Source organism: Strigops habroptila, chromosome 7 (genome assembly GCF_004027225.2).
Source record: "Strigops habroptila isolate Jane chromosome 7, bStrHab1.2.pri, whole genome shotgun sequence".
Lineage (NCBI taxonomy): Eukaryota > Metazoa > Chordata > Aves > Psittaciformes > Psittacidae > Strigops > Strigops habroptila.
In genome coordinates, this window is record NC_044283.2 from 33986726 (window position 1) to 34012871 (window position 26146).

The 26146-nt window shown below is 42.6% G+C and overlaps 1 protein-coding gene across 1 annotated transcript in view; it reads left to right on the forward strand.

Annotated features, from left to right (window-relative positions):
- The first annotated feature begins 2639 nt into the window (after positions 1-2639).
- ACSL1 (acyl-CoA synthetase long chain family member 1) overlaps positions 2640-26146 on the forward strand; it is a 38618-nt gene continuing 15111 nt past the window's right edge. Inside the window, exons 1-9 of the mRNA XM_030493134.1 lie at positions 2640-2771; positions 12226-12453; positions 17509-17623; positions 18046-18110; positions 19398-19499; positions 22491-22590; positions 22752-22930; positions 25659-25691; positions 25844-25895. Coding sequence (XP_030348994.1) covers positions 12259-12453; positions 17509-17623; positions 18046-18110; positions 19398-19499; positions 22491-22590; positions 22752-22930; positions 25659-25691; positions 25844-25895 — 841 coding nt within the window. The 5' untranslated portion in view covers positions 2640-2771; positions 12226-12258. The remainder of the gene's footprint in view (positions 2772-12225; positions 12454-17508; positions 17624-18045; positions 18111-19397; positions 19500-22490; positions 22591-22751; positions 22931-25658; positions 25692-25843; positions 25896-26146) is intronic.

The following is a 26146-nucleotide window of genomic DNA, read 5'->3' on the forward strand; positions in this document are numbered from 1 at the left end:
TGGCAGATGCTTAATTTACTTTGTCAATGACAGCAAATACAGGTATATAAGAATAGTTCTTTGATATCAATAATATTAGGAAAAGCAAATACTAAGGCTGAAAAGTCTATAATATCCATACATTGCTGGAACGGAAGACCTCTCTTTTGGGTAATCTATTTAGAGGATAATTGCCCTGTTAAGATAATGGTCCTGGAGAGAAGAGGGGTCCAAGAAAGCTGTTTGATTTTTAAGGATCATCTTCTCCAAGCTCAGTAGTGGTCCACCCTCATGTGCAGACAGTCAAGCAAAGATGATCCTTCCCCTCTCCTCAGCAATGGGAAGGCCACACCTGGAATGCTATGTCCAGTCTGGGCTCCCCCATACAAGAGGGACATGGACATACTGTAGAGAGCATGGACATACTGAAGGGCCATGAATAAGGTTAAGGGACTGTGGGACCGAAGCTTTTGTCATACAAGGCAAGGCTTAGCAAGCTGGGATTGTTCAGCCTCAAGAAAGGAAAGCTTTGGGGCAGGGCGGGTCTCATTGGTGTGTATAAGCACCTATTTTGAGGAGGAAAGATGACGGAAGCAGACCCTTACCAATGATGCCCAGGACAAAGAGGCAAGGAGCATAGACTGGAATACAGGGAATTCTTTTTAAACAAGAAAGCAAGAATCTCCTTTTGGATCCCTTTATTTACTGACTTGGTTTATCTGAGAGCAGATTTCCCTGATGAAATGGGTTTAGAGCCTGTGTGCCCTGTCCACAGATAGAGTTGATGACATCTCATATATAATTAATGTGTATGTAGTTGATAAAGGGTCCTAGCCCCCACTGATCCACAGGAGCCCCAGCTTCCTTAGCTCCCTGTGTAAGACAGTCCAATACTGACATTGTAGATTTTGTTTAAGTACCAATCCTACTTCCGTGTTGCCTACGTATGTTTTTCTACATCGTTTGGTTGAGAACAGGTCCCTCTCTTTTCTGATCAGCTGGGAAAAAAGCCAATTTCAGAGAGTAATGTAGTCTGTGGATGTACAATCTTGTGAGTGTTAAGTAGGAGTAGAGAGGTGATCCCTGGCATTAGTGAGATGCCTATTTAAATATTGCATCACTGGAACTTTCGCAATCTTGTTTTGATGACAGGATTCATGAAAAAGTAAGTACAAAAGAGAGACTTTTTAGAAACCCTCTTTCCAGTGAGAAAAGAGAAAATCAGTTCACCGAAGTTTCTCTGGAAAAAGGCTAAAACATGTGGTCTATGTCCTTTAGAAACCTAGATATGGAGAAAGACATGATAATGAAGGATTAATTAGCATAGTAGATAAAATCATAATAGATTTTGCTATTTGGCAGATGGAACCTAGGTGCATTTGGCACAAAACATGAAGTCACCAGTGCCTGAGACAGTGTATTTCTACATCACTTGATTCCTTCATCCAAAACCCTGGACACAGTGCAAAAGCCACTTGGCAGAGTCTGGCTGTGTCTACGTGAGCACAAAGTGTGGTGCAATAGGAACAAACCAGCAGAGGCCAACCATGGCAGAGCAGCTGAAGTCCACGCTCACAGTGCTCTGGGGCTTTACCCAGGCAGGCTCTAGAGGTGCCATGGACTCCATGTCCATCAGCAGCTGCAGTCAGTCAGATGCACTCCTGGATTCTCCACTTCCACTTCCTTTCCCGAGAAAGGATTTTATTTTTCATTTCAGAGCCACTCCACAGTGAGAATCCAAGTTCAGTTAAGTGCGGGCTACCAGCAGCTTCACAAGTGCTCGTTTCCTTTGTGCTATAAAGTGAATATAGGCTTGTTCATCTATTAAAAACTCTATTTTGCAGGACGTCCTATGCCTGGTATACTCCAGTATAAACTGAAGCTTCAGGGAATGGTGGTTCCCTTTATGTAAAATAGAAGTACGTCCAATAATTTACAAAGTATTTTATTTTTTTAGATATATATATATGAATGTGTATGGCCTTATCCTCCCCACACGCTTAAATACATCCAAATAATACCCACGAAACACAAGAAAACTGTGGCAATGCAGAGCCTGCAACACAGTGGGACTTTGAGATGCAGTTGATGATTTTACAGGTCGAACGGACTGCAGAAGCACTCAGCCAAATTAAAGCCAGTTACCCATCAGAGGCGGCTGACGAAGCCTCGACTGCCTCCGCTTTACCGGGGAGCACCTCAGACCCACAGCCCCCTCATGAACGAGGTGAACAGATGACTCCCTGGATTGCGACAAGGTCACTGTCCCCTTCCAACGCTTTCGCACTGAAACACGGGCCCTTGTAGCCTAGCTATACGGGATGCAGATGTCTTTTGCGAAGCCGTAAGAACAACATCCCCGCCAGCTGTCAGCTCGATCTGTAAGGTGCGCAGCGGCGCACCTAGCAGCACCCACGCTCTCCTCACTCCCCTCTGCTTCCCCCAGCCTTTGTGCCCGCACGTACGTTATTTCCACTGCCCTCCCCGCGGTTCCGCACGAGTTACCGCTGCACCGGCAGGCCGACACGCCTCAGCGGTGTCCCGCGGCGCGGTGCCGGCCCCGGCCCCCCCGCAGGCCAGCGGCCGGTCCTGCGGGGACGGGAAAGAGGCGGGGCGAGGGGCGGGGGGCGCGGCGGCGGGGCAGGCCCGGGCCCTAACGCCCGCCGGGCGGCGCGAGCGGAGGAGGCGGGCTCGGCACACGCACACGCCGCTCCCGCCGTGCTCGGCTTAAATAGGGCGGCGCCGGGGGAGCCGCGTACAGCCGTGGTCGTTGTAGCTGCCGCCGCCGGGAGGTGAGCGGGTCTCCGGGGTGCCGCTGCCGGTGCCCGGGAGTGGGGGGCGAGGATGAGGCCGCGGGCCCGGCCGCGCTGAGGGGCCGGCGCAGGGCCGGAGGCTGTCAGGGACGCGCCGGCCGCAACCTGCCCGGCCGCCGCCGCTGAGGTGGGCTAGCTGCGCCGGGCCCTGCCGCAGCCACCGCCGCTCCCCGGCCCTTCACCGCGGGGCTGCGGCGGCCTGCGCGGGTGCTGTCACCTGCGGGGCCGGGCGAGGGGCGGCGGGTGCCGACGGGGCAGTCCCGGCGCCGATCCCCTCAGGCTGACTCGGGGGGGTTTTCCCTTCCGCCCCGCGGCGGGGTCAGCGTCCCGCGGAGCCGGCTTGTCTTCCCCTTGCACAAAGGCTCCAGGAGAGCGCAGGCGGCTGCCCCCGGCCTCCCCCCGCGCTGCGGCAGCTCCGGCTGGCAGGGCATTGTTCGGAGCCAGCGCTGCCCTCCCCACGGCACGGGCTCGGGCCGCAGGGTGGTCTCCCCGGCCGGGCCCCGCTCCCGGAGCAGCAGCGCCCTGCGCTGCCCGTCGCCCAGCCCCGCAGCAGCGAGCGGGCTGGGGGGCGCCGTGCTGCCCGCCAGCCGCAGTGGGGTGTGTGTACTTGCTGGACCTTGCCTTCAACTAGGTCGTTGTTACGAACATGAGTGCAGTGTGTGCTTGAAGCAGCTTTTGGGGGGGGAGGTGGGTTTTTCTGGGGTTGGTTTTTTTTTTTTTTTTTTCCTGTTTGAGCAGCTGAGAGCGCGTATGGAAATGTAGTGTGAGTCACACTGGCCTAAAATGGAAGGTTCGGTGAGTTTGACTTTGCAGGCCTCCTCTGCTGTTAGGTAGGACTTGCAGTGCTACAGTGCAGGGATTTAGCCTGGTTGTATGGTGCTTTTGTTCTAGGGTGCATACATTTCTCTTTCCTGTTGAACAGGAATTGCAACACTTAAAGCCTTCTGAATTTCTAAAGGGCATGTCTGTGAGTTGTTTGGGGTATTATAGACATCCTCTTGGACCAAGTAATCCATTTAAGCATATGCCTTGCTTGGGTTAGTGTCTGCAATATGATGGACATGTCCTGTTACAGGAGAGAGTGACATCTGAAGAAACTGCTATCAAAACCCCACGGTTCTATGTCCGTGCCTGGACCACAGAGCTATTCCATGTGGTGTTAACAAATTTTTTTTTTTTTCATCCACGTTGCTTTACAGGGGGCCATGCAGTCTCCTCAGCCTGTTTAGGAGTATTCATATTTGCAGCTCTGCTTTGGAATGTGCTCTCAAACTCAGAAGCTGAGATTTCTCAGCTTGAGATCAGGATCAGATTTCTTGGATCAAGAAATTCTGAGTGTAAGAAGGCATTAAGTTTACTCAAAAATACCTGTCTCTTCTTCTTGCAACAATAGCAGTTTTAGTAATGCAAAAACTGAAATGCAAAATTCCTCATGAAACCATGCTGTGACTGCCTGATTCTTTAAAATCCGAGGATATCTAAGTTGCTTTTGTTGGAATAAATCTGAGGATGGCTGATGAGGAAAACCGAAAGCTTGCAGTTGCAAGTAGCTGTTGTGTAGTGTACTCAAGGTCTTGAGCCAATAGTTTTAGCCTAGTCTGAGGACTGCATGATTATAATGAATTTAATAGGGAGCTTCTAAATTTGGTGGATGCTGTTTTACAGCTACAAATTGGCCAACATGAGGTTTAAGGTAAGTCCTTTAGAAGCAAATCCCCAAGTAGCCTTTTGCTTCAAGGGCAAGTACAAGGTTGGTATCAGTGGAAAAGCAAAGCCAGTAGTTCAAAATGAAAGGAAAGACAACTTTGAAATAGTTATCTGGGAAAGTGACTCTCTCGTTTCTTGAATAAAGTCTCTGTAGCTGATTTTCCTGCCTCATTGCTCCACTAAAAATGAATACCCCATGGGATTTTCTGGAGGAGATAGAGGTGAGTTACACCTTCTCTGTCCTCAGTGTATCCATCTCCAGTGTGGAAGAGTCAAATGATTTCCCCTCTCTCTCTTTCCCTCCAAGAAAACTATGCGACTGTTGTGAGCAATAGCAGATGGGAGTTGTTTTTCTAAATCTTGGTAATACAGTTAAATGAAATGGGTAGACTCAAAAAGGCTAATGGCAAGATTTGTCAAATGTGCAGCAGAGAGGGAGAGAGATATTCTGGCCCCAGGGAATATGTTGCCTGATAAATTGGGCTTCTGGTAGTCGGATGAATAGACTGCATGCCATATCCTACTTCCCTGCTGTGCTAAGTTACAAGTTCGGATATGTTAAATCTTGTAATACATTAAATGTAACCAGTGGTAACTCTCCAGAAATCCTCACAAATAGGAGGGGAGATGGTTTGTTCATTGCATGCAGGCTTGCAACGCGTGTGGCTGAGGGGAGCACTGCTGTACAGCATTGACCTTTACAGGCAGTAGGCTGAACCTTGGCTGCAGATGGGGGGCTTGCATTTCTGCAAATCCTGTCTGACTCCTGGAACAAGGACACTTGATAACACAAGGCTTCTGCTCTCTCTTGCTGCCTTTCACGTTGAGAGCTATTAATTTACAGAGAGTAAAATATGATAGTAAAATACTCCCTTGGGGTTAGGATTTGAATTTTAGTAGTACTGGAAGTTTGCCCAAAACCAACTGAAAAGAGCATGCATGGTTTTATAGAGTTAGAGGAAAACTGAGTTTTGTTTTTGTAGTTGGACTGTTTAAGGTTTAGAGCAGAAGTGCATGATGTCCCGTTTTCAGAAAAGGACTTTTGTCTTTTTGTATGAATTATTGTTCTTAAACCCAAAACTCTTTAAGCTTTTTAGTTTGATACTGCATGTGCCTTGTTTTGAAAACTTGGCCTCTGCGGTTGGGCTGCATTAATACCTGGTGAGGATGGATTGATTTCCTAGGAAATCTAGAAGAAAATGCTTACTATCACTGACTCAGGAAATACAGGGATACCTTAATACCTGAGGTCAAGAGGTTGCTGGGTTTGTCACACTTGTTCTTGTGATGCTGGTGTTAGGAGGTCACTTGGTGAACCAGTTGCTTCTTGTAAGTACTTGCCGATCAGTCCAGTCTCAGTGTTAAGGGTTATCCTTTTTTAAAATGTCCTTCTGAATTTTAACACTATCAGGTGTGATGCAATGTGGCTTACTGGGCCTGACCCAGGTTGCCTTCTGCTGGACTTGAGGTGACAGAACTGTGAGTAAGAAACTCATTCTTGCAGAGTCTCAGCTGAGTACTTGGAGCATGTGTTAACTTGATGTAGCATACTGGGCTATCTGAAAAGTAGCCTTTTCCTAGGAGGGGTAGAATGAGTAAGTTTGCAGGGTCTATTCCAGCTGTTAATGCCACAAGAAAGCTGCTGGTTTGTAGTAATTTGCTTCTATAGGGTGATTTTCATCTAAACTGTACTTGGATTGAGGTTAAATTACAGTAATGCCATGATGTACTTGCAAATCGGAGTCGTGGGGATGGAATTCTAGTGGAAAGTAATTTTGGCTGCAAGATAGGTGTTTGTAAGCATCTTCTGTGGTGTCCGAAGGTGAGAAGCCAGTAAGACTGACATGTCAATGTGTATATAGGTATGGATCAAAGGAAACTTAAATCGGTCATTGTCTCAAAGGTTTTAGTGGAAAGTATTGGTTTTCCTTAATTTACAGGGTTACCAAGTGCTGTTGGACAACTGTAGTTGCACAAAAGGCATTGAGCAGGTTTTTGTCATGTGGTTCAGCTCCTGAACTTGAATAAACTCCAGTGACCTTACTGGTGCGCGGTCACATTACTTGTTGGACATCATTAAGAGGCAAGGATCCAGGTGTTGTTCCGTTTGACTGCAAGAGGATTGCAGCCAAATGTCTGAAGACAGGGCTGTGACTTTTTTTTTTGTAGTTGGGCACAGAGCCTTGACACATCAGTATTGTATATAGTGCTGCAGCAAGGCTCTTACCTTCAGTTGCAGCTTATGAAGTAAATCGTCATGGCCCAGCTTGTAGGCTGCTTCCCTCTAGTCCTGCCTTGTACCAAGTGCAGGAACAAAAACTGAACCAGCAGAGGCAATCTGAACCACTATGTGATGCCCTGTGGTTACTCAGAGCCGGACTGGGGAGCCTAAGGGGGGTTGGAGGTGGGGAGGGTGGTGAATATTAAGGACCTGCTTGTTCCTCTCTGTGCATGGGATACATTCCTCACTAACAGCTTTTTAGCTCCTCCCTCTTTAGTGTTGCTGGAAAGTGGATTTGTCAGTTACTGTTTTTAAAAGGAGGGTTTATGTCTCCAAAGCCTGGCTGGGTGATCTAGGTGATTCTGGGTAAGATATTTAGGTATTTTAATTGGGGGTGGGGGGGTGGAGAAGCAGCGGGGAGTTGGAAGGTGGGTGGAGGAGGATCGTGATGGTGACAGCAGAAGAGTAGTGGATTAGACAGTTCAATATTAGTAGGTTTGTTCAGGAAAGTCCTTTGTGGCTAAGGAGAGACTGTCACATTACAAATGACATGACAGGCTACACCACAGGAGACATCTTGCTGTTGCATTAATGTTATATAAGCTTTAAACTGAGGATTCTCCTTGAGATCTCAATTACGTATGCTCCTTTGCTGTAGCTTGAGGGTAGTTTTGGTTTCCCTCTTTCCCTCCTGTGGTTACAGTTTGGTTCTGTTACAGGCGGTTGCAAGACCTCATTCAAGTTACTGCCTTGACTGCAGGACGGGGGGAAATCCTGGGAGGACTTGCATGTGGTGTTTGGAGTTGCGTGTTTAAGGGGTAGTATTACAACAATCCATCTCTTTCCTGAGCTGTGCTGTCTTGTTTTCTTCTGGGAGCTAATGGTTACTTAGTCATCTAGACAAGAGTTGGTCTAGCTGAAAACTAGCATCAGAACTCACCCAGGAAAATGGTGTTTGACAGACCACCTCCTCAGTGTGAGTGCACAACCAGATGAGTGCCTGGCAGCACAAAGAGGATTGTGGGAACATGTATCTGGGACAGGCTGGGCTGATTTGAATTTAAGCAGATTATAGAGGTACTCTGAGATTAGGATTATGTATTTTATTTGGACAAAAGGATTTCTCTTGTTAATAGCTGAAGCTATTTGTTTCTACCCTCTTTTATGCTCAATAAAGGAGCTAGAATATGATTCCATACTTCCTCTTTCAAAGGATGAGTGGAGAAAGACTTAAGTAAAACAGATCCGTGGGAGCTCTGCAGCATAACCTGTAACAGTAAGAAAACAACAATCTGCAATGGCAAGTAGCTGTCAGGATAGCTCAAAGGTATATGGGTCAACTTGTTTTGTAGCTGTCTCCTGCCTTCAAGAGGCTGTGGAAATAACACAGCCAAATCTTTTACTTCATGTGGTGGACCTGCCTTTATAACAGATCACTGTCATGCTGGTGTGCTGTTCATCTAAATATCAGGATTGAGAGGAAGAAAAGCCATTGGTTCTTGGGGTTGTTTTTCTTTGCAATACAGAGGGTGACGACTGCTCTCCCGTTCTCTTCTGTTGCACTCGAACGATGTCTGGCTATGGGTAGACAATAGGCAGGCTGCTGCCTGCTGTAAATAGCCCATTGTATGCTGAGAGTAGGAGCAGCAAAGAACGGCGGAGTCCTGCCAACTTGGGTCACTGCCTTGAGATACTGGCAGTGCTGTAAGGAATGAGTCTTGGGTGCTGTGGGGGGTGTGTGTATGTGTGTGAGCAAAGAGCTGGCTTTGCGTGAGATGTACAGAGCTCCTTAACCAAACTGATGTGATGAGTTCAGATGGATGCTTTCATGGGCTGGATTTCAGGAACTGTTTCTGTGGTGGTGGCCAGGACAGGTAGCTATCTCTGAAGCAGTTTTCCCCTGTTATGAAACCCACTTTCTCACACCTGTCTTTTTCTGTATTTTTTCTGAACTAGAAGGCAAAGCAAGGTCTACTGGTTGCACTGAGGAAAAAAATGCTTTTGACCTCAAACATTGTCCCTTCTGCTCAAAGTTTTTTGCTATGTGTATCAACCTAAGTATCACAGGCTGGTACTGCTCTTACTGGGGATCTTCTTCGTTGGGTTCTACAGCTGTGACTTCCAACCACTTGCTATGCCCTTTTTTGCACTGGGGCTGAGTTTGAGTGTCTGATCCTTGTGGTCCAGATCCCATCTGGATGAGAAGCAATTGCAGGACCTGGGTTCGTGAAGAGACCATGGCTCTTCTGCTTGCCCTGAGTGAGCAGGCTTTGCTGGGCTTTTCCTTGGGGAAAAGAACTGAAAGCCAGATCCTTGCTTCACTGGGAAGATCTTTGTATTTCAATCTAAAGGGTCTAAACTGCTCTTCTTGGTGTCGGTAAAGATCCTGGATGTCTGATGCAATTAGAGTATGAGCCAAGTAACCACTGAGATGGATCAAAGAAGACTGGGAGGCATCAAAGCCCCCTTTCTTGATGGGGCACATTTGGATCCATATGTTAAGAGCGCAGATAAATTCACCCTGTTGCATCTGCCTTTGTCTTAAGTAAAGAAAACAAGAGTTGATATGACTTAGCAGATAGTGCTAAAGCTAGGAATTGCTTAGTCTTGCAGAAAACTGTCCTAATCTAGTTTTTTTGTGCTGATGAGGCAGAAAGTGTAATAAAAAGTCATCCCTCAATATAAACCTAAGCAGTAAAATGTATCATTACATAACTGATAACTTGCGGTGTACCTGCTCAAGAAAGGTTTGTGATACAGGCTGCTCTACAAACAAGTGGTCAAGGAAATGAAAAGTAGTGGTGTGCAGCTGAAACTGTAGCAGTGCCTTGACTACAATGGGACTGTTCTGTGAATGAAATGGTCATGTTTATTTCAGTTCTTGTTAGCTGCGATGGCACCACAGCCTTTTGAAAGAGTAACATTGCATTCCTAAATCAATAGTCTGTGTGCAGGACATGTCATGACCAACGCAGAGAGGAAAGCAAGTATCTGGTTTTTTAAAAGTCAAAGGTGCTTATTGTGGGGCTTGAGGAGGATTGCTCTTAACCCTTACATACGTTTATAGAATCATAGAATCATAGAATCGTAAGGGTTGGAAAGGACCTTAAGATCATCTAGTTCCAACCCCCCTGCCATGGGCAGGGACACCTTGCTCTAAACCACGTGGCTCAAGGCTCTGTCCAACCTGGCCTTGAACACCGCTGGGGATGGAGCATCCACAACCTCCCTGGGCAACCCATTCCAGTGCTTCACCACCCTCACTGTAAAGAACTTCTTCCTTATATCTAGTCTAAACTTCCCTTGTTTAAGTTTGAACCCATTACCCCTTGTCCTACCACTACAGTCCCTAAGGAAGAGTCCCTCCCCAGCATCCTTGTAGAAGCCCCCTTTTTTTCCTAGTTTCATAACATGGTGTCTATGATGTACACAGAATTAACCTATAAGCCAAGACTTCCTTGTTTTAATTACTCTTTATTCTTACTGTTCATCTGTGTATATTAAAACTTAAGAGGTAGTTTTCATACCTGCAATGCTAATAAGTGTGATTTGATGTATAAGAAGCAACAGCATGGTAATAATAAAGTCAGTAACTGATTTATTTTTTTTATGCTGGGGAAGACAAGGGTGTTCCTAGTTAATATAGTCAGTTCTTCTCTACCTTCCATTACTACAACCTGATGTGTTGTGGATTTTGAGTATAGTCTGCTGCGTATCACAGTGTAAATAACCAAAGGGCACTTCTGTAGTAGCTGTGCACTACATATCTAGGTGATACAGCCCCGCACCCTAAAGCTATGCCGTAAAAGAAAAGTGAGGAGGGAGAGAGAGGGCAGTGCCTGCAGGCTGGGAAGCCTCCAATGGGCCTGGGACCCTTCCAGAGGTGGAACTTGATTCCATCCTGACGCTGCCCCCATCCATGACCTTACTTCAGCCTGTCCTTCTGCTAACGTTGTGAAACCATGGGCCCTTTGAACTAACTTTATGGCCCTTTTTTTTTTTTTTTTTTTTTTTTTTTTTTGCTGTCTCTAGCAAATCCTTGTCCAAATACTGGTTAGACTTTTTGTGAACTAGACAACTCTTCTGTTGACTGGCTGAATAACTGATTGCAGCAGTAAAGATTGTAAACTAGAGATTTTCCTGTAGCAATCTGAAATCTTAACCTGGTATGGTTGGCTTTAAAACTATTAAGCACAGAAGTCTGCCTGTTTGGATTGCAGCGTCTCCTACGCTGCCATCCTGCAGCAGTGTATTGTTATATGGTATGTTCTAGCTATTTAAACACTTATTTTGATGTTCTGTAGGACCTTTGTTTAATTTTATCGTCCGTAGGAAATGGCTGGACCTAAATCAGCTAAGCAACTACCTCTTGCTCTTCAATCAAGCAGGAAAGCGTTGCTCCCCCCACCCCACCGTGACAGCAGCCTTTGCCAGCCTTCCCTGCGTGGCCGGAGGCTGGGCTGGTGACAGGGGCTGTGAGCAGTGCTGCCAGCCGGGAGGGCAGGCGGGCGCCCTTCGGCAGGCGGTGGGTGCCTGCGTGCGGGTTGCCATTGGTCCCGAGCAGGCTGGCTGCCTGCTGCTTACCTCTCACCTACTGGGCAGTAGATGGTGGGTTTGACATGTGATGATCGTCCCGGGAGACCTTGGCTGTAGAGGAGTGCACCAGCTGAGCTGACGGCAATCCTCTTCTGTTTTTTTTCCTCCTCTGTGGCTGGTTCTTGCTCTGGAATATCCATGTCAGAAAGCACTGGCAGGGAGCAGTCTCTGTCAGCTCTGCCGTCTATGTGAACATGACAAATCAGATGTGCTTCCTGTGCTTGATTATATTGCGGTGTGCTGCTGCCTTGGGCCTCCTTAGATGCTGCTTTAGCATGCCTCATGACCAAAGATAATTTGCTGGCATGGTGCTGGGAGAAATAGGAAGCTTGCTAGCACAGAGGAGCTATGGGAGGATGTTGGCTTTGAAAGCAGCTTTCTGTGCATGACTGAAGGGAGAGTAAAAAGTTTATTTTACTGGATTTAAGAGATGAAAAATCCTGCTCCTGCTATGCTACTATGGGATTAGGATGCTCTCTGTTATGTTAATGCAGGCAAGTTAACATTTTACAGCCCTGCCCTCCCTCTCCCAGACTTCCCTGTTTGACACTGTTTAAGCAGTCTCCTAGTACAGCTATTCTACAAATAACTAGTTTGCATTTGTGAAATGCTGTCCTTTAACAAAACAATTGCCTTTTTCTATTTTGAAATGCAGTGTGTCTGTTAAAAGCAGTATTAAACCCCTGAAGAAATTGCCTCCTGTCAGCCCCACCTGTTTTTCTGGAATATGAACCACTAATTGCTTGCTTATTTAATTGCAGTTCAGCAATCTAAAGATATTGCCTGCCGAGTGGCAGATAATTTTGATAGTGGGAAGCCAGTAGGACAAAGCATACATCACTCTCCCACAACAACAGTGAACTGAAAGGGGATTTCAAATCTTTGTGTAACTTTCTTTCATATCACCAGATTCCAGCATTGGGACAACTGCACTGAACTGCAATGCAAGCACATGAGTTGTTTAGACACCTACGAATGCCAGAACTTGGGGACGTCAGGCAGTATGTGCGCACCCTTCCGACAAACACACTTATGGGCTTCGGTGCTTTCGCAGCTCTCACGACCTACTGGTATGCAACAAGACCGAAAGCACTAAAACCACCATGTGATTTAGCAATGCAATCTGTGGAAGTGGAGGTAAGTGTCACTTGGTGGATGCTGTTGTTCACTGAATTTTGAAGCCTAAAGGCAGCACTGGGAGAGACCAAAGACTGATTTATAGATTAATGTTTCTAAACTTGTAGTGTGTGGGGAATATATTTCAGGGCATGTTTGGTTTTGGGGTTTGTTATTTGAAATATGGCTTGAACTCAGTTTTTTGGCTTTCTGAATTTGAAAACTAGTTTGAGGGTTGAGGTTGTAGTAGTAACTAGCATGGGAGAAAACGATTTTGTGCTGTGAAAACAGAGCTGCTGATCTGACTGGTTGCAGGAAACTCATGCATGTTAAAATCAGTACAGTGTAGTTTTCAACTTCTGGGCATGTGTTTAGGTGATGACCTATTAAATTAGGTCTTGGGGTCAGAGTATATTGATTAGGCTAATACTTTTCTGTTATATTTAGATTATAATAGCTGTCAGATGAGACTTTATATTGGGTTACAAGTATGAAGAGGGTACTAATTGTCCTCAAATGATCTGTGGAAGCGTATTAGTCCTGCAAATTGATCCCAGCTATAGAGTAAGTTGAAATTAAAGCAACCATCTGCTAAGTTCTGGATGTGCTAGCTTAGCTGTTGTCTCATGCTTTTTAGAGGCAGACAGAGTTGCTGTTAGGTGGTGAGGTTTTTTAATAGTGAAGCAAAATGTGGGAACAGTCTGACTAGGAGGAACTGCTGCTTAGAAGCAAGTACAGACAACTGATTACATCGATGGGGTTCCCTGAGCAGCAGTCATATCAATTCCCCTATTAACTATAGAGTCAAGATTTTGCCACTTATTCTTTCAAGAGTGCGTCTGTATTTCTTCAGGTTAGGCAATGCCTTTCTTCCTTTTGAAGGAAGGAGACAGCTTTGAAAGGTTGTGATCTTCAAGGGAGGTGATTTACAAAATGTAGGATTGTAAGGCTGACTATTTCTTGCATTACTCTTGATAGTCAAAAGCTACCATCATAGATTTTCTTAATACTTGCAACTGAACTCTCCCTTTATAGCACACTCTTCTGTGTGGATAGAGTGCACCTGGTTGTCCTCTATAGAATGCAATTAACATGACTTTGTCCTTAAGAGTAGATGTGACCACAGACTCATGTAAACAAATATGGCAAAGCAGTTTGGAATTTAGAGTAGGTAAACTTTAATCAACTTCAGCAAAGCGAACTCCTCAAAATCAGGCACTTTCTTTGCAATGTTTCATGATATTGAGGTTGAAGAATGAAGCATTAGTTGGCCCCTCCATTCAAAATTTTAGTTAGTACCATTTATTTCCTATTCTTCCCTGTATGGCATGCAGTAAGCTTACTATAACATATCATGCTACTATAGCAAGTAATGATCTGATATTAGAAGTACACAAAGGGGAAAGTAAAACATGATCTGGTAGTGTGATAATTGCCCAAAATGCCTCTTTTCAAGGAACATGTGTATAGTAAGGATTCAGAAGTTAGCTCTTGCTTCTCTTGGTGAGCTTTCCCAATCCTGGCAGCAGCCACTTAGTGGGTGGAATAGTCTTGTGGAGCTGCATGTGTTGGTAGTTGGAATAAACTAGCATTGAGAGTTTTTTCCAGCTGTGGAGGACCTCACTAGTCAGTGTGGCCTTCAGCAGACTTGGGGGTTGTATATTGCATTGGAAGATGGTAAAACTGTGGCTCTTAACTGGCCATAAACCTAATGACAGATGCTTATTTGCTTGAGAATCTTGGCAGCCTTCTCAGTTCAGTGCCTTTACCTCTTCAGCACTGCTGGATTCTGTAATTGAAATCATTGTTTGGTAGTATAAGACTTCACTGAACTGCTTAACACATCATTGATCCATATTGTACTAATTACCATCAGCTCTCTGATCAGAGCAAGATAGGTGTAACAGCATTATTTTTCATTTTCTCTTCAGAAAATACATTTTAATAGGAAGACTGAACAGTAGTGAAACTTAAGTGAGAACCAGTTGAGTGTGTTAGCATGTCTTGGTGATAAAGAGCTACACTTTGAGAACATGTTGAAATGAGCAAGATCTATCCAGTTTTGTCTATTGACAGTTCCGATACAGCCTTTAATGTTGTAAATTGTACCGAACTAATCAAATGAAAATGTATGTTTTGAAGAAAGATTCAAGTGTCTGTTAGAATTAGTACTGCTATAACAGTAACAAGGATGTAGCATAGTGCTTGGTATTCAGTTTCTCATTACATTTTGCTTAGAATTTCACTTTGCTTACTCCATTCTCTTATACATGTGTTAAGACGGATTCTCTTCCATTGAAGAAAAAAACCAAATACTGCTCTCAAATTCTGTCTTAATGTTGTTTTTTCTGGCTAAGCAATACAATATTAAAATGTCTAAGGAGTAAGCAATGTGGTCCAAAAAAAAGATATGGCAGGAGGCAATTCCTTTTCTCTACTGTTTTAATATCTAATCTACCTGTTCATTAATGGTAACAATTTTGAACTATAAACAGGGTTATGCGTAATACTTACTTGTGATGTATTTCCTTGGCCCAGCAAAGTTTAAATGAAATCGGTGGCTGGAGTAGGGTTTCTAAGTGTTCTGATAATAGATCTTAATAACTTTCTGTGGGAGGAAAATGATCCTATTCACTGCTGTTCCAGGTCAGTTCCCACCTCTGGAAAGTTTAGATTTAGTAGGCTGGCACCCGGTGACCCATTTTAACCATCACTGAATGAGCATGAGGATTACGCACTTAGTTGAATATTGATACAAAGAGTTACTGAAAGATCAGCTCTTCTAGAGTAGATGCCACAATTAATGGAGTACAGTCTTTAAGGTGTCCATGCTACGGCTACATTTCATTGAAGGAAACCCCCTTGTCTTCAACCTCATCTCTCTTCAGTGGAACTTCAGAGGTATAGGTGAAAATCTTTCAGGATCCACTTGAATCCCTTCCCTGTAGGAAGGGAGACAAGATTAATGACGAGTTATTCTAAATAAAGTCTGACTAGTGCAAGACTGCATTGCTGAGGCTTATGCTATACTCGGTCATGCACTATATTAAGAATTTCAGTGCTACAGTAATGGTAGAAATAGGGCATTAGTCCTGCTTTTGCAAGCTTGTGCACCCTTAATGTCTGTAGTTGTAGGCATATCTGCTTGTGGATTGCTTTTTCCTCTGGTGGCTGGTAGCTGAGTAACTTTGGCTGTTAATTTGAGTGCATGTGTATGGCTGTCAAATCATAGATATTGCTTTAAACACCCAAGTACTTCTATTTGGCTCAATTTCAGCTAACGCCTGTAGAAGGAAGGAATGTAAACAAACACTAGTATGTCAGTATTTTCTAGTATTAAGAGTTTGCATTTGTGACTCTGGCTTTTTTTTTTCTTCCTTTAAGACATTCAGAAATGAGGAGAAGTATTCAACTCATGGAAACTTTTAAACCTAATTATGTTCTCCTGATACATTACCAGAATCTAGCTTTCCTTGTCTTTCGGGAATCACTTGATTAGACATGTGCTTGTCTCCATGCGAAGTGATCGACTTTAGCTGTTGCATGCTTCTCTGGGCATTGGCATGCTTAAAACTATAATGGCTGTCTTGGAAACTCTAGTTTATATTTCTTGCTGCTCAGAATATGCATGTTGGTGACCTAAGCACCACTTGCTAGTATACTTTCTCTCTCAGGAAAATGAAAATTCGGTCTCTTGCCTCTCAGGCATGGTGGAGCCAACAGTATGTTTTGACATAACTGCTAATCCTAAGCAGCCTGTGTCAACAAGAAGCAAACCCTTGGCTTGAACAAAGGAGTGGCAAGCACTGCATTACGCATAGTGTTTTGCGAAAACAAGTTAGACTTGTTTTAGTGTTGGGTTTTTTTTTTTCTCTGTGCCTTTAATGTACTAGCTCCTTTCTGTGGACATGGGCAATATGACGTCTTCTGCAGATGAACCTGTGTTTATCTAGTTTATACATGAACAGATGCACTCTGGTTTTCTAGGGTACTTTGAAAACAGGAAAATAAACTAATGGCCAGGAAAAGCCTATTGCATGTGAACAGGTTTTTGAGGTTGTAGATGATGAACAACTCAGGCACAGATTTACTTAGTTCATGATTTGACTTTTGTAAAAGAGCCAGGAGTTGACAACAACCACTGATAGAGAATCTTATGCAATGTTAACCCAAGACCCTCTGTTTAATCAGCTAGGTTGTTCCTGCTAAGAACTCTTTTGTAGGTATCTGTCATCATAGCAGGACTAATAAATGTGGCCCAACAGTACTTGCATAACTGCAATTTGTGAAACATGATTGGTATAAAATGAGATGATTTAATCAGTCACTCTAAAAAAGGCTTGCTAAACCTATGAACTGCTCTGTTCTTGTATTGACTTCCAATTGTAGCCTGTGTGAAATGCTCGCCTGCTGAAAGATGGTGATTTTAATCCTCAAGATGGTATTGTTTTGACTGCCTCTAACAAGATCAGGAGGAAGCCTTTTTTGCAAGATGGAACTTTAAATTGGATTAAAGGACTTAATTTTTATCTGGTATAGAGTATTTTTCACTTATGAGAACACTTGTTCAGGGTGTTGTTGTCCACCCTTAAAACCATTTAGGCTTTGAAACCACAGTTTGAAGTGTGATTATGTTTTGTAATCTTAATCAGAAAAGTAGATTAGGATCTCGGCATTAATACTGTATCTAGAGAGCTGAGGCTGGAGTGATTTAGAAAGCTTGATGGAATTAATCATGAGAGATGCTGCAATAATAAAGCGTTCCTTAAGAAAAGCCCTGTAAGGACGGTCAAAAGGCATTCTGTCACTCATTTGTTCTGTGCTGTTATAGGTAGCTGAGGAGTAAGATTTTGCCTGACAGGTTTTTAGTAATGCAGGGAACAGTCTGACTCTAAACAAAGTCCTGGGAAACCCTGCCAATCTCTCCACTGGCGGTGAAAAGAACTGAAGTTCTCTGAAGCAGAATTTGCCAAGGCTCATAACAGTTTAATGGATGAGGTGTTTTTATTCCTTCAGGAAATTCCTGTTCATTCATAACAAACAAGTGTGTCTAACCTTCCTAATTGGTTTCCTTAGGGTGGTGAACATGCTCGAAGGTCCTCTCTTCTTAGCAGCAATGAACTGTTAGTTTACTACTATGATGATGTGAGAACAGTTTATGATATCTTCCAAAGGGGTGTGCAAGTATCAAGTAAGTCTAAAGCTAAAGATACTTTTTTCAACAATATGTCAAGAACTAAAGGTCTGGGCTCATTCAAAATGCAGTTGGGGATAGGGGATGTCTATCGAGCAATATGATAAATGTATTGGACGTGAGCTTTTTTGAAGGCAAATATAACTGACTTCTTATGAAGCAGAGATGCATGAATAAAGTCAGTGCTTTGTTCCTTTAGCCTAAACTAACCTTGTTGCCACTATGTCCCTCCCCAGCTTCCCTCCTTGACACCCCCCCCCACCATCCCACTCCCCCCCAGAAAAGAACCAACCAACTGGGTTTGTCTTTGAAGGTGTCTGCAAAGAATCTAGAGGCTTAACACCAAGCGTGTAGTTAGTGTGGTGTCAGGACAGAGGAGTTGGGTTAAATTTTGAGTAACTTCTGATTATCTTTTTTAGATAACGGTCCATGTCTAGGTGTTAGAAAACCAAATCAGCCATATGAGTGGATCTCCTATAAAGAGGTAAGCAGTATCTCTAATCCAGTGCTAGACCTGCTTTTGCTTGCTAAGACCATTGATACAACATCCAGTAATGTGATATAACAAATCTTAATTATTTATAGATGTTTTAAAGTTGTAGCAGAATATTACATAAAGGTTCTAGTTTCAACTACAGTATCTTGAATAGCCTCAGGTATATGCAAGGGAGAGAAGAGTAGAGTATCTCCTGCACTTACTTGGTTTTCTTAACATTTTTATTTTTTCTTTTTCAGAATTTTTTTTTTATTACATTGGCAGATTTTAGCATCTCATTGCTGAATTGTTTAGAACTTGGACACTGCCTTTAAAAGGCTGCAGCTTTGAAGTAGTATTCTGGGACTCAGACTGCTACTACTTTAGGTGTTTGCTTCTGAAATGTTCATTTTACACTAGGCAAGGTCCTATCTACAGATGTTACTTGTGCTTCTTGACAACTTGTCTCCATAGTGCTGAATGATGTTTGTATAGGGTGCTAAAAAATACACTTCTAACTAGTAGCATGCTCCTTAATGATAGCTAAAAATATCTTTATGCAAATCTTTGTTCCCAGTTGTGCACTTTTAGGTTGTTCCTGATTTAATCTGTTATTCAAATTTGCATAAACCTTGCCTATTACATACTGTTGGGGTCATTAAACACCTTTTGTATGTAGCAGACCTCACTTTTTCCGAGGTGATTTTGCTGGGCACTTGCTAGGTGCAACCTCTCTGTATTTGCTGTTTGAGTCATGTAACTAACATGGATTCAGGTCATATGCTATGTGGAAAGAATTTAGAAAACTGCTTTCCCAGGTTTCCTTTATAGGCCTAGCTGTGTTTTGCCTCCTTGTTACCTTCCCTTTTTGAATGGGAAAATGCTATTCCCATCGCACTGAATGAAGCAGAAGGATGGCATATGTAGTGCTTTTGAGCAGAAATCCTGAATCATTCCAGGGTCACTTCTCTGGTTCAATACAGATACAACAAAACAGCCTTTTCTGTGTATGTGAGCCTGACATTTAAACCTACACTTAATACTTACAAGTCCAACTGGATTGAGTGCCTTTTCTGCTGCATATTGAGTGCAAGTGTCGTATCTACAGTCAGTGCAATGTAATGACACTGCGATGTTTTGGTTATCAAAATCACAGAGGACATCCAAAATAGCCTAGAAAACTTATATCTGCTTCATACCAGTTACTGGCCACCTTTTTGTAAGACCTAAGATAATGTCAGGGGGTATAAACTGATGAGCTTGCTCTCAATTTTTTGTTCTCTTTTGCCTCTGCAGGTTTTAGACAGAGCTGAGTGTGTGGGCTCTGCATTACTCCACCGAGGCCTCAAGCCATCTCATGTTCAATACATAGGAATCTTTTCACAAAACAGACCTGAGGTAATTTGACAGTGTGTGTATTGGTAGTGTAGCTGTTACTGAAGTGTGCCACTCCTCTATCTGTTGCTTTTTGGCAGTGTGCTGAGCTTCCCTACTAGGAGTCCACGTGGTGCTGGACAAGGCTATAAAGGCCGACACTGTAGAACCGCACACAAGCCATAGACTTGATATCTTTAGCTAACAAAACCAGATAACTGACACAACTATTACAGTCCTGGTGTTTTGCTCCCAGAGCTGAATGCAGAAGGCTGGATAGCAGGAAGAGAATCAGGGAATACAGAAGAACTGAACTAACTCTCCTCTTCCTAGTTTATAGAGGAGACCTGTTTAGTGGGAAGCTCATGTGGTACTTAGAGAATGTAATCACCATTTGCTTTCTCTTAAAAAGTGACACTGGAGTGCAAGGTAATTGAAAGTGGTTGGAAGTAACAAGGTTGTGTTAAAACCTTTCAAATCACTTAGTGATTAAATATTTGGACAAATAGGAGATGGTCAGAAACCGTGGGCACAAAGATTCTGGGAGGGAGAACTGCTGAGGAAGGCAAAAATTGGAAATTAATTGCAGTTTAATAAAGGGGCAGAAAGACTAAAGAGACATAATCAAAGAAGATCACCTGATAAAGCAAAATGATGTTACAAACCTGGGACAACTTTGGGGGATTTAGATTGATTAGCTGGTGTCTGTCCATTTTAACCCAGAAGTGGTTCTACATTACTGTTTCTAAAAATATTATGGAATATTCACTAAATATTCTCTAGAGATGTTTATTAAACACAGGGTAGAGGAACTCAGTCCTATTAATTTATGTGCTTAGTAGCTTGAGCTGGTGCTTGCTGCATTAAGCTAATTCAAACCTGTATTAAGAGAGGGGACTGGTTCTTAAGTTTTGTGAAAACTATGCTGTCACTCTTGATTAAATGCTCCCAGCTGTATGCCATTATACAGAGCCATCTACAGTGTTGACAGGGTTAGGAGTTGTATCAGTGTCTTGGTCGTGCTGGACAGCAGCTTGCTGTTGCATCTCTTCTGATTTCAAGTTTGTCACTGAGCCTTCCCTGCTGTCATTAAAATGCAGGTTATGTGATAAGTGACCTTGACCCCCTTCCTCCTTTTCCAGCCTACAACACAAAACCCCCTAACTCTAGCCTTGTATGGATGAAGTAAACACAGTTTCAGTACTCTTAAATCTGCAGCTGTTTGCTGCTTGGATTTTCCTTCTGGAATTCTGGTTCTAACAGCTACAGTTTTATTTCTGTAATAAAGCTGCTAAATGACATGGTGTGACAGACTCTTCAGTCTCCTGTGTTTATAGCATTATGAGCTGGAAGTGAAAAAGGGAGCTATAGGAGTGTTGTACTGGTTTGAACTGTTTCTCTATAGATATCTGGGTGCAAAGTCTTTGGCTGCTGGGCCAGTGGATTTTCTGAAGGAGAGTGCAGTAGTGTGGCCTGCCCTTGGATCACACAGACAAAATATGCTTGAGTTGCATTGCTCCAGCAGGCTTTGAGTTGGGTCAGGAATGAGCTGGAAAGCCTTGTTTAAACCAGTGATTTTAAATCTGGGATTTTCCCTGCTGAAAACCACTGGATGGGTGTTGTGACATCCCCAATATAATTGCTAATCCAGACAGGAGATTATGTGAGACTTTTTTGTGTGAAGTGATTCACATTTGTCAGTTCCTGGAACAACTGCTGGGGAAATCCCCTAATGGGAAAAATCCTAGTATGTTACTTGCTTATATGTTCACTAAAAAAACAAACTTGGATTTATAAATAAAAATGTCACTTTCTCTGAGTAACTGGAGAACAGATGATCCATTCTGCAAGTAAGGAAGTTGTGTTTTGGACTGAGGGAACATGACAGGGAAATAATACAAGTGTCCCTTAATAGAATGTTACAGCAGTGTCAGAAAACAAAATGAAACTTCCAGACTGTTGTCTGTATTGAATACTAGATGTTTGCTTGGGCTTTGATAGAGACCTCAAATGTTAAGGTTTGATATTTGTATTGAAATACTCTTAACTTTAGAAGGAAAAATGGAAGAAAAATGTCTTGGTAGTCCAGAAAATGAAGATGCTGGTTGTTGTATTGAGAATGATGGTGTATAAAAGTTGTTGAAGGCTGCTACAAGAAGCTTTTATCACTGCGCAGCTTCTGAAGTCTAACAAAGTAGACTCCCACCCTACTAAGATACCTACTAAACTTCAGGCTGCTGAACAGCAATACAGCTGTCCCCTTGTTACATGTACAGGTGGGGTATTCAGTGGACCCTTTTATGGCTAGTATAGATGTGCCTGCTTAGACTTACCAGTATGTCTAATGTTTACATGGAAGTCTAGTTACTTGTTAGCTGGCCTTGAACTAGTCTTATAAGAAGTCTTTTTGGACAAGAGGTGTACAACTTGCCTATTGCACAAATGTTTTCAGAAAAATTCCCCACATTTAAGGCAGTCTCAATCAGTAGAGAATTTACTTCAGAAAACTTGCCCCTAATAAACAGTTTGTAAAACTGACATTTAGCAATTTTGTTAACATAGCCTCTGTATTAGATATTACATGGAATAACCAGCTGAGTGATGTTTAAACTTGTCATCCTAGGGGGGTGAGCTACTGTCAGAAATAATTGCATGACTATCTTGCTTTGACAGTACTTTAGGTGAAATCAGCCTTGTTGTAAAGCATTGTCAGCTTGCAACACACAATAAGGCTGCAATATCCATTATGTTTATTGAGCACTGCACTTGTTAGCAGGCAAATCTCTTGGGGCAGAGTTGAATTTTATTGAATTGGATTCTTTCCCGTAGCTCATTTTTAATTCCACAGATAAAAAAATTTAGTAGATCTTCAAAGTAAACAAATTATACAAACTGCTGCTTGTCCAGATGAGCTCTGTCCTGCTGGCTTTCTTGATAGAATCCAAATGAGTCTTTCTTGGAGGTCTGTTATGATAAGCAAACACATAATGACTTGCATCTCTTCTTTTTGTGCAGTGGGTTATCATTGAACAGGGATGCTATGCATTCTCCATGGTGGTGGTGCCACTCTATGATACACTGGGAACTGAAGCTATAACATACATTGTGAACAAAGGTAGGACATTTTTAGTACTTCAGCAACTGAATGTTTCATTGCAGAACTGACTGAGGGCAGAACTGTAGCCTTCTTCAGAGAAGTCTTCCATTACGTGTTCTGAAGTATGTATGGATCTAGTCTAAACTCGTCATACTGATAATGTCATTCTCTTTCATCAGCTGACTTGTCATTAGTTTTCTGTGACAAACCTGACAAGGCCAAACTTCTGCTAACCAGTGTGGAAAAGGGGGAAGCTCCAATACTCAACACTATTGTTATTATGGAGTCTTTTGGCATGGATCTTGTGGAGCGTGGCAAAAAGTGTGGGGTGGAAGTCTTCAGTATGAGAGAAATAGAGGTAAGCATGCTTAACCTACTTTACTGCTTTCCTCCCTTTTACTTGTGGAAGAAGACTGTCTGAACAGATTTTTAAGACTGTGAATGGAATATAGTGGATTAGTTTCAACTATCTCTTAGATTGAAGTTTAGACAAAAACATAAGAAAGCAGCTTGCTAATAGTATTTCACAATGCTCAAAATGTAGAAGTGTATATGCCAAGATGGCAGAATGAAAGCTTGTTTACGTCGTCCAGACTGAACATTTGATCTGAGTGTTAAGGCTTGCCCATGATACATGATAATTATGTACTGTGACGAATACTTCAGAATACTATTTCAAAAAAGAGGCTGTGTAGGTTTTGGTCTTGCGAAAAATGATAGTTTCCCCTGTACAGTGATTCTCCAAAATGTCTTCTAGAGGAGGAGGAAAATGGCAGTAAACTGTTCCAGGGTAAGCTTATGGTAATGTAGGGGTATGACTGCCAGGTTTGGGAAGTAGAAACCATTTTGCTTAGCCACCTAATGTTTAAGTCTTGGTTTTGCTTGTAGCTGTGTTGTCTGCATAGACATCTTATGCAAGTTTATTTCATAACTTCACTCATTATTTGGAGAACTCTGTCCCAGGATCAAATTGCATAAAGTACATCTTTACTGTAAGATTGTGAAACAGGGTTTAACCTAGTTCTAGCTAGGAGTTCTGTTGAAGGCTTGGTTCACTAGGACTTGAGTATCTCCAACTAAGTGTGCTTGTCTTGTGCAGGTGTCAGTAACGGGTGTGAAATACCTCATTTCACTGAGCTTGTTTTCACAGCAAGTCTTAACTGCTTTGTTAACAGGGCCACCTTCTGGTAAAGATGATAAATGCTAGCATGTATTTAGAAGATCTGTGTCATAGCTATCTAGCCCCAGCAAAACTGCCAGGCTGAAATGGGGCTAAAAACATTATGTGAAGTGACTTATATAGCTCACTGGCAAAAGGGTTGGGTTAAGCTTGGAAAAAGACGGGCCCAACTGCAAGTTGGTATACTAAAATTGGCTTCTTTACTTAATTTAACCCAATTTTTTTGCAAAGGAAGGTGCTTTTCACTGGATCTTCCAACTACAGAAAAACAAAACTGGGGATGAATGTTACCTTGAAGTTAGTTTAGATGCTTAAGTAGTGACTACCAGTAGTACTTCATAGCTCTTACTTAAGAAAAATGCTTGATGTTTGGATTAATGCAATAATAGGTGCTCCAAGAGCCTCTTGTCTAAAGTTAGGCAAACTTAAATGTTTCTAATAGCGTTCCCGTGAGCAGGAGTAAGTTTTCTCGTGCTTTTTTCTCTCTAAAGGGGTAGAGGCTTTTAGTGTCTCCCAAAAGACAACTATGAACTGTTTAAGAGCTTAAATTAGAAGAGAATGACTATTTCTAGGTTCAAGTACTTGTTTTCTGGATTTCTGGGTTGAGCTTATTGCTCAGCTGTGCTTTATAGCTTATGTTCCTCTGATCACATCTCCCAGATGCCATAAGCTTGAATTCTGATGCCTAATATCTGTATGTATGCTGTGGTTACTTATAGCTGAGTAGCTGTGAATAAATGGCTCCTCAATACGAAAAGAACTTGGAGTTCTGATCTAGGAGATCAAAGGAAGTGTGTGGAGATTTTAGCTGTATATTCAGTAAATACCAGTTCTTACTCAAAACAGGCTGTAGGGAAGTATTGAGACTCTGGTGGTACTTGAAATGCAGGTGCTGTTTTGAGCATTGTCATAGTAGCAATTTTTTGCATAAAGGTACTGTTTCAAAAGGGTAAATTTACAGGTATGGGAATGTTAAGCTGTTTCCAGACATTCTTTATTTCTTAAGATTACCCAAGTAGGTATATCATACTAAAAGAAATCTAGGGCTAGTAAAGGAATGCATAGTGCTATTGTTGTGTACTTGGAATGTAAAAGCAATGGTGAAGTTGACGTGTCTGCCCTCAAAGGGTGCTTCCAAAGCTATACTTAAAAAAGGTCCATTTTAATTTGTGTAAGTCCTTAAAGTAGTATTGTTTCTATTCTTAAATAGGCATGACAGTAATAATTCTTGACTTGAAATTTTAAAGCTCTCAGATACTGGAATATCAGCATTCACATCTTCCCTCTTAATCCTTTTATCATTGATGATAAAAGGATCTTTATGGTATCAATTCCCTTCTGCCTAAAGAGCTCTGACATTACTAAATCAGACCTGAAGAATCATAAGGAGGGAGAGGGAAGGTGATGATCTGGGGGAGAGAATCTTGTGCTCTCCACTCTAAGTATAAAAGGAGTACAAACCACCTGTGGCCCTCATGGAGAAACCCAGTCTTCCTTCTCACAAGCAGTGATGTTGGTCTGAGGTACTTACTGAAATGAATCTTGCTTTATCTGTTCAACAGTTGTCATTGCACATATCTTCTGCATGAGGTATAGGATTGATTGCCTGTTGTGGCTTGTCTCAACACTGCTTAACCTTGAGCTTCTGTAGTGAGTGACTTCTGGTTTACTAGCTGGAAAAAACCCCATGAATTTGATTAGTTATCACTTTTGTATTTGTAGGACATGGTAGTTATTCTATGTATCTTTAAAATGTCCTTCAAAGCCTTTTTGTAAGTTAAAGTGCCTTAATAGACAGTCTAGGTAGTGGAATATTATTGTTTGGTAATGTTAGTCTAGTAAATTTTAAAGCAAAAGTTACATGCTCCTGTCTAAAGTATGTCTTCCCTTTCTCTCCTTTCTGTAGGAGCTGGGAAGAGCACACAGGCAAAAACCTATGGTAAGTATGAAGTTAGTGCAAGTGACAATCTGAAAGCCGGACAGCTAGCAAATCTCCCGTAGCTTAAAAGTAACACTAGTATTTCAGAGTTTTGTCCAGGAAAATCTTTTCTTGCCATCTTAACCATACTAATACTTTCTTAACTCTCATAGCCTCCAAAGCCAGAAGATCTAGCAGTCATCTGTTTCACCAGTGGAACGACAGGTACACCTCATTACATTATGCAGAATTTATTATCCTGTATATGCAAAATTAATTCAGAAGCCCTCCTACTTTTTTTTCAAGACTCTCCCCTGCTGCTGCGTCTTTTTGGCAAGTAGTAGCTGGGGAAGTTTTATGGTAAGGCTCCCTTTGATTTTTCCCGTTGATCAATACAGAGTTTTGCAATATTGGGGATGGAGGTGTTATTTTTGGGCTTGGAAATAAGTATTGAACCTGTATTTCCATTATAAGAG